Source organism: Phalacrocorax aristotelis, chromosome 2 (assembly GCF_949628215.1).
Source record: "Phalacrocorax aristotelis chromosome 2, bGulAri2.1, whole genome shotgun sequence".
Taxonomy (NCBI): Eukaryota; Metazoa; Chordata; class Aves; order Suliformes; family Phalacrocoracidae; genus Phalacrocorax; species Phalacrocorax aristotelis.
Genome location: NC_134277.1, coordinates 148,793,374 through 148,802,246, shown reverse-complemented (window position 1 = coordinate 148,802,246; position 8,873 = coordinate 148,793,374). Strand labels below are relative to the sequence as shown.

Here is an 8,873-nt window from a genome sequence, read left to right as displayed (position 1 = left end):
CTCTCTACCTGCAGGGTAAGAACAGAATAAAAGTAGCCCCAAAAGAAATCTTTTACTCCTCTGAACTGAGAGACCCAACCAGGTGTGCAAGATAAATGAGAAGACACTTCTCAGACACCCATTTTGGGGTCATAAAGCTCCTTTCACTAGTGCTGTATTCATCAAAAGATGCTTGTTTCCAGATAGAACTAAAAATGTCACCTATGCCTCTCCGAGTAGCACTTCAGCCCAGATTCCCAGTCAAATGCTTATTCTATCCACTCTGTGCTGCAAGTGCTATATACTACGTAAACATACATAAGGTACTGAGGAAAATAAGGCAAGACACTTTAATTTTTTTTCTTGATAACCCCAGGAGATGCAGCATTCAGAAATAATTAACCGCTGAATACCATTGCTACTTACTTTCTCACTCATTCTGAACTGACATGAAAAAATGTCTCTCTCAGATCCACCATACCTGTATCCTCCACTTTAAATGATCGTCGGCTGATATCCACTGAGCCAAGATCAAAGTAGCGAACACTTGCTCTGAAGCAAAAAATCTTTCAAAACTAGGTGGGAGTCGTTACGTACGTGTCCATGTCAGAACAATCTGTCTTTCTTGAGTATTCATGTTTCAGCAATATCACACCAAACCCTAAGACATTTGGGGTTATTGATTACACCAGGGCTCATTTAGCAGAAATAGATGCACACCATCATCTTTTTCAGGACCTCACCACAGCAACACCCCAAGCTCTACTGCAAATCTGTATAGAGTTTATGTTATATCAAAAAAGCCATATGGTACAGTAAGCTACAGCTATTCATCTCAGATGGTTGAATTTCAGGAGTCATAACAAGGCTGCTCCTAAACTTTGACACTGGATCAAGCAATAATCTTCTCAGAGATTATCAAAATACATGTCCTGCTTTATACAAACATTTTATGAATTAGATAAATTGGACCTCTATAGCAATACCAGACTTTGTTTTACTAGAGCTCATGCACAGCTGTAGTCTAAAACACACAGGATATTTTTATGCCACTTAGACTGCACATTTAGAGAATAATTTTTGATGGGAGTGCCTGTTATGGTAAGGCAGGCGGTTTAGTAATTGTTTCTAGGTAGATTTTTTTTAATGTGTTTACAGCGTATTTTAAAAGCAGATCCAAACTTCACTTTAACCCAAATTTCCCATATTTCCCAAACTGTTTGGACGCAGAGCTGAGTCACAAGTTTTGGCAGAGCTTTGGGACCCCTGGGGAAGGAAACTTAAATCCCGGCAGTCACTGGCTACAGCTCCTTCCTTGCACCTCCATCTCCAGTGTGGGTGCAGGCATGGATGTGCCTGCTTGCCATGACTTTGCCTCTGTGTATCTCATAATTTCACACAGTAACTTCAGATGCCTGAAGTCAGACAAGACAGCCCAAGTCCTTTCTACATATATAGGCTGCTAGACAAACATCTGAGGGTGTGCAGTGCTTTAGGTTGCTTTCTGGCTTGCATTTCACTGAGTAGTACTGACAGAGATCTGCCTAGTACAAACAAATCACAAAATTCTTATCAGAAGTCAGATTAAATAAATGTCTTGCAGAAAACATCTCCCTTGAACTCTTCCCCATTAGAACTGAACACACCATTCCAGCAGAAATCTTACACTGTGTACACAGGCAAGATCACTCCCCTATTTCAGCATTTAAATATTCCACTTCTTCAGCATTAGTTCTCTTAACCACAGCGTGGTCTAAGAACTCCCATTGAGACATTCACTACTATAGGTCCAAAGTATTTTTCTCATAATTGCTTTCCAAAACAGTTTCCCACCTCGTTGGCAGAGCTTTATTATTTTTCCCAGATGTTTTTCTTTGAATTTGGCTGTATTTTTTTCAAATGTACTATTCATTCTATCTAATGAGTCTTTCTTACAAGATATGCTTCCTATAAAGATATCTTGATAGCTGTTATCATATTTTTAACCTCTGATTTGTGTTGCCAGAGTCCCAAATTAATTATTCTCTTATTTTGCCCAAGACTGACATGAAGCAATGCTTCCCTTTTGCTTGCTTCTACATATCATAATGATATTCATAGTCTTCTCATCTTTCTCTCATTTTCCAATATTTCTTAAAGATGATGAGAGAATTTTTCAGGTAATTCTCTGAAGACCTTCAATGAAAACTATTGCTATGAAAATTGTTAGCACCAGCTGGTATTCATTTTAGCATTTGTGAAATGTCTGAGTGAGATCTGCTGATATGTTATATAACCCATCTGAATCGAAAAACAGGATCAACACATTTCATAAGCAAATGAGAGGGTGTTCTGCTTGGGGAATTGTAACTCGTTTGAAGCATGGTCAGTCAGAATGGAGGTCGTAGAATCACAGAATAATTTAAAGAATATCTAGTTCAACCCTCCTGCCACGGGCAGGAACATCTCTCACTAGATCAGGTTGCTCAAAGCCCCATTCAACTGGATCCTGAACACTTCCAAGCATGGGGCATCCACAACTTCTCTGGGAAACCAGGTCCGCTGTCTCAACACCCGCACCATCAAAAAAAAAAAATAATCTTCCTTACGCCCAGTCTAAATCTACCCTCTTTCTGTTTAAAACTGTTGCCCCTTATCCAGTCACTACAGGCCTTGGCAAAATGTCTGTCCCCATCTTTCTCATAGGCCCCCTTTAAGTATTGAAAGGCCTCAACAAGGTCCCCCCGCAGCCTTCTCTTCTCCAGGCTGAACAACCCCAACGCTCTCAGCCTGTCCTCACAGCAGAGGTGCTCCAGCCCTCCGATCAGTTTTCTGTCCCTCCTCTGGACCTGCTCCAACAGGTCCATGTCTCTCCTGTGCTGAGGGCTCCAGAGCTGGATGCAGCCCTGCAGGTGGGGCCTCACCAGAGCAGAGTAGAGGGGCAGAATCACCTCCCTCACCCTGCTGGCCACGCTGCTTTTGATGCAGCCCAGGATAAGGTTGGCCTTCTGGCCTGCAAGCACACATTGCCCTCTCACACCCAGTTTTTCAACCACCAGTATCCCCAAATCCTTCTCCACAGGGCTGCTCTCAGTCCGTTTATTGCCCAGTCTGTGCTGATACAGGGAATTGCCACAAACCAGGTGCAGGACTTTGCACTTGGATTTTAATTCTGTTGCACACTTGGTTTCTAAAGGAGAAAAAACATCCATTTTCCACCACACATCAAAAATAAGAAATGTACAAGTAGCATTCATAAGTACTAAATCCATATATATGATATTCAATGAATATTTGTTTAATCTTTTTTCTCTATTTTTGCATTTATCTGTGTTTTATATTGATCTTTCATTTATAATCTTTATGCAAAAGCGTTTTGAGTCTGACATTTAAATGTAGATTTATTTCTAATCTTCTAATTCTCCAAGTTCTACTTTCCCCACCATTTCTGTCTGTCCTATCCCTACTAATCTACTGATACTCATGACTGCAAACAAACACCCTAGTATGCTTGGCAATGCTTTTCACTGTGTGTGCTCACCTGCATATTAATCACTTGGTTACAAAGTAGATGTTTAAAGAAGATCTCCAAGTCAACTATTTTTAATATCGACAATTTGCAGCGTTTCCTTCATTTTCCCCAGCTTCATGTGCTTTCACAATCTTCACAGCATTTATCCATTTCCAAACTCTGAAAACCTAATTTCGACATCATTCTCATGTTCTGGGTGGGAAAAAAATGTCAAAGCATCATAGGCCTCAGCTGGCAAAGTACAGATGCTGTCTAGGTCATGGACAGAAGCATTATCAGCCATGTGCCTGTGTTGATGAAATCATGTAGTATCAGGATTACAGGGCCCAGCTCCGCCCTCTGCCCCACTCAGCACTTCCTTTGAACTCAGAGGGAGATGTGATTCAAAAACAAAATGTGGCCTGTGGTCCTGAAGCTGTATAACGTATGGCCTGCACTTTGTTGACCAGTGAAAGCCCAGAGCCAAACCTAACTGAAAAATTTAGCACCTGAAATTGAATTTAGACAGATTTAGGCACCAAAACTCTCCAATTCAAAATAACTTTGCAAGAAACCCACCTAACCCTAATGAATATAAGGTTACAAAATGCCTCTCTGATTTTCATCCCAAATGTCCACAAGTGCTTTCAGTGTTATAAAAACTAGAAGCTGTCCCGGTCTGAGCACCAGCCACGCTGGTCTTGGCCCAGCAGCCTCCAGGTGATAAGCTGAGTGCAGAAGCACACCACTTCCCCACAAAATCAAATTTTGCAAGTATACACAACACTAGCAAATGATGACAGCATAACAATAGCAAAGGTGCACCAGGTGACTCTTTAGTGAGAATTCACATACGGCAGCCTTTTAATTATTACACAAAAAAAAAAAAAAAAAAAAAGAAAACACAAAGTGCAGGTTCCACTCCTTTTGCCACCTGGAGAGACTACAGCCTCTGGCTGCCTAGGAGTCCTGCTTTCTTCCACTCCGCGAGGGACTGGTCAAAAGTAAAGTGAGTTAGGAGTGGAAGCCTTCTTGCTGAATCTGAACTACTGCACAGAAAAGAAGGAAAATTCATGGGATCAGTAAGGCAGTATACAGGGCTGTGCCGCAGAGAAGGTCTCAGCTGAGACTTGGTCTCTGCTGGCAGCATGAATAAACTTCTTGTGCTGAAGGGTGCAAAGGTACCCTTGTATGCCCTGCTGAGCTCTAAGAAGTTCTCTGATGGGTATGGGTTTTTATTTTTCCCCTGTTCTTCTGAAGTGCCTGATTCTGAACAGAGGTATTTGGGTACTTAATTAGGATGCTGAGACCTTTACTGGACTGCTCTACTGCTGTTATTCTGACAGCTCATGAGCAAAAATACTACACTGCAAGAAAGCAAATGGCAAAACAGCATTTGCAGATGCCTAGAAACAATGTACCATCAGGTGGAACAAATAAACTTACAAAAACAAATTCCACAGAAAGCTTTGCAAAAACATCAGGTGAAGCTTTCCTCTTCCTAGTTCTTCTGAACCAGCAGTTGAGATGTGGAAGCAGTAACACACTGAGTTCCTTGTGTCTGTGCTAAAGGACACAGCTAACTGCCAGCTAACAAAACTCTGCTGAATTAGAACCCCATTCCCCCTCCCACTGAGAAGGTTCAGAGACAGCAGCAGCACAGGAGCAGAGGCGACAGCAAAACGCGCTCTATGATCTACGCTAAAATTTCGCCCAGTCCTCTCCCTTGCAACTTTTTCTGGAAGAGACTCCATCTGAGTGAAGATCTTAGAGGCAAAGCCTGGAACAAAAACAGCTTCATGTACCTTGCTCCCCTTTCAGGAAAGCATAAGGTCTAACCCAAGGGCCTGGCTCAGCGCCCAGCTTTCCCTGGCAGCTCCTCGAGTCCAGGCGCTTCTGCTGAATCTGCAGCCCTCTGCGGCTTGCTGGAGAGCTGTTATTTTTCAGGAGGGAGCAGAGCAAGAAAAAGCCTAAGAAGATACCGTGTTCTGTAGGTTTTCTGAGGCCCTTATGAATGTATAATATTTTTCCTTTCCACAACAAATACAGCTTTGGTTAGAGTTGCATGCTGGTTATGAAAATCAGTTTTATAGGTAATACAGCAATACTGCCGCTTTGTAAAAGACATCAAGAGGAGAATATGAGTGATATCACATGATCATGTCAAGTATGTGTTCCTCCCAGTACTGATGACTGACTAGTGCACAGTAAAAATATTTTAATAAGCTGAAAGTGACTTAATTCTTCAATATTTATTAGATATACATGGACTGTAAGGTAAAAAAATGTTTGCTTGAAAGTTAATGATTGCTTTATGATTTATGATAAGGCTATAAATCTCTATGCAAAGAGGAGAGAAGATCAAAGGGAATCACATCCCATTATGAATCCTGAGGCAGCCTGAAGACTTCACTTTTCCTATCTAGTTTCTTAGCAAGGCAAAAATTTGAGCTCAAAATGGAAAAAGATAAAGAGGCTCCGACAATTGAATCATCATCATCAACCTTCGAGCTGAGTTACTATGGCAATGGCAGTGCTGCCACACAGCTGCTTCTTACTCTTTTTACCAGTACAACAGCTTTGTGAAAGTACACGGGAAATTTCCACCACACACGTGCCATGTGTGGCTCGCAGGAGAAGCCCATGGTCTCAGGTGCCCTGGTCTCTCCTGAAGGGAGAGCAAATCTGTGTGAATAAAATATGTGATTTGCAAGAAATAGCCTTGGAGCAGTAGGGAAAAGTCCAGGATTCTTCCTGCTCTTCCGTGCCTCAGGAAGGTATACTCCAGTTCTTAGAAGATATAAGCACACAGGATTTTTTATGCAGGAATTTTAAGCATTTTTTCAGCTGTAACTATTTCATTTCTCTGAATTATAGATGTCTCGACACTGCCAGGGGAGGATGGTATCATCTTTTTGGCAGAGCATAGCTTGGAGCTCTACATAAGTAATGGATCTAATCCCGATGCCAAGTTAATAAATTAGTAATTATAACTCGTTGTATATGCAACAATCAGTGTGTCAGTACTCACCCGTGTCCTCATTCCTCTTGGAGGACTAGATGAATGGATCACCTTTCCTGTTACTGATGGTATGTTCTCTGCACTGCACATAAAGGACACATTTGCTCTTAATTACTTTTGAGACAGTATTTAATATTTATGCTTTAATAGCAAACAGAAGTTCCCAACAGGAACTGGGGCCCTTTCTAGGAAGCGTACATGCAAAGGAAATGTTTGCCCCAAAATATTATTTCTGAAGTACAGTTTTCTGCAAGCTCATTAAGTCTGATAAGCAGACATTTATGTGGAACCTCAAATGAGCTTCATATTGAGAATTTAATCATCCTTTCTGTGGAAAATAAGTCCTTTCCACCGTGTGCGTATGCCTACAGCCCGGATCGCGGTCCGGCTAATAAATGCCTGTTTTTAAGCAGACCCGCTCTGGGGCGCAGATGAACAAGGTTAACACGCGTGCACTCATCAATAGGAGGGTCAACAACCATGTCGCGGTGAAAGAGGGACAACGCAGTGATTAAATATACTGTGCAACGTATTGTCTGAGAGTCAAGTAAGTTTTGACGTCTCTGCACGTGCCATAAAAAGCTGGCATTGCATAACAAGGAGCAGAAAACATCTGACGCATTTTGCTGTTTACGCAGCGACGCGCCCGTCGTGTCTGCGCTGGTAACATCTGCCCTCCGCTGCCGCTCCGGCCCGGGCCTCAGCGCGGAGCTCCGAAGCCGCCCGCCCAGCCGGCGCCCCGGCCGCCCGCCTCTCGGTACGTTCCCGCTCCCCGCAGCGCTCCGGGGCCGGCGCGGCAGGAAGCGGGCGGGGAGCTGCCTCCCGGGGCAGCCCGCCGACACGGGGTGCCGGGGCACGCGGCTGCCGGGCCCGGCGGGGGGACGCGCCCCGGCCCCGCACCTGCCCGGCGCCCCGCGGCGGCGGCGGGGCCGCGCTCGGCGGCGGCGGCGGCGGCGGCGGCACCACGTGTCGGGGCGGGGAGCGGCGGGGCCGGGCCGGGATCCGCCACCCCCAGCGCCGCAGCGGCAGCAAAAACCCGGCTTAGCGCATCCCTCTCGCCCATGCCAGGTGCCCGTCCTCGGCTGCGCGGTGACTGAGGAGCCATGGGGCCTCTGCGGGAGAGCTGCAAGGTGAGGACCGGGGAGGGAAGGGCTGGCTGCGGGGGTGGAGGAGGCAGGGGCAGGCAACCCCCCCCCCGGGGTGGGGCGGGGGGCCGAGGCCGGGGTTTGCCTGCCCCTGCCTCGATGATGGAAGAAGAAGGTCCCCTCCGGGGTATCCCTGACCCCGGGGTGTCCCTTCCCGAGCAGGAGCAGAAGACGCAGCTGGAAAAGGAGGCGTCCCGCAGCCGCATCCCCCGCCTGGTCCTCCGGCCGCAGCAGAAGGTATCCCCCGCTTCCGAGTCGCCCTTTTCGGAAGAGGAGAGCCGGGACTTCAACCCGCCCAGTTCCTCCGGGGGCTCCGGCAGGACCGTCAGCAGCAACAGCTTCTGCTCAGGTACCTCAAACGCCCCCCACCCCGCCCCAGTCCTCAGCCCCCCGCCCCAGTCCTCAGCCCCCCGCCCCAGTCCTCAGCCCCCCGCCCCAGTCCTCAGCCCCCCGCCAGGCTTCGCTGTCACCCCCAGGCGCAGCATCCGTGGGTCGGGCTCGTATCGAGCATCCCGCTTTGCAGATGAAGAAGGGCAACCATTGATTTTTCCAGGGAAATCCAGTATCTGTTCTTTTAATACGCGTCCGTAAGTGACACCAGATGTTTCCATTTCGAGTTCTGCTAGCCGCTGCTAAAAGGTTGGCGGTTTTACTGCAGCAGAACCGTTGCTTTAAAGAGAAAGATTTGCCTTAAAAACTGCAGTGTGGGTTTAAGGCATCCTGAAAAGCCTGCAACCCAGAGAGTCTGCAGAACAGTGGAGTTGCTATTAAGGGTATCAGACGTAAGTCAAATACTGCGATTCCTTTTGGGTTTTGTGATGATGATCTCCGTGCACGAACTGGAACAAAATAGGTAGGTGAAGTTTTCACTGTGATACTGAATTGGGTTTTGTTTATTTGAGAATTCAGACTTCACCTGACGAGGGTGTTGCCAGGTGTGAGGTGGGCATGATGTCCTCTCTCCCAAGAGGGCAGTGGCTGGTGATATACCAGAAGTAGTTTGCTGCTCTCCAATTGCAGACTGCAAGTGTCATTTGCTCTTAAAAATGAGTATTTCCCTTTACGTCAGGGACAACTTGAAACCAGATTTTTTGTGTTAAATATTTGTCCTGTGTGTAGAGTGTAGCACAACTTAAGTGCCTCAGCTAGCAGTGAATGACTCAGATACTTACTAGTGGTGAGTAATCTTTCAATTCAGTGAAACTCTTCACAATCTGTGACATTATGCACGTGGATA

The 8,873-nt window shown here is 45.8% G+C and overlaps 1 protein-coding gene across 3 annotated transcripts in view; it reads left to right on the top strand.

Moving 5' to 3' along the window:
* The first annotated feature begins 7,467 nt into the window (after window positions 1-7,467).
* The window catches only part of SYBU (syntabulin), a 42,788-nt gene continuing 41,382 nt past the window's right edge, over window positions 7,468-8,873 (top strand). Inside the window, exons 1-2 of one of the 3 annotated variants that reach the window (XM_075085632.1) lie at window positions 7,468-7,621; window positions 7,799-7,985. In XM_075085632.1, coding sequence (XP_074941733.1) covers window positions 7,595-7,621; window positions 7,799-7,985 — 214 coding nt within the window. In that variant the 5' untranslated portion in view covers window positions 7,468-7,594. Of the gene's footprint in view, window positions 7,622-7,720; window positions 7,986-8,873 lie in introns of those variants that run through there. The other 2 variants (XM_075085630.1, XM_075085631.1) reach the window with 2 other exon arrangements.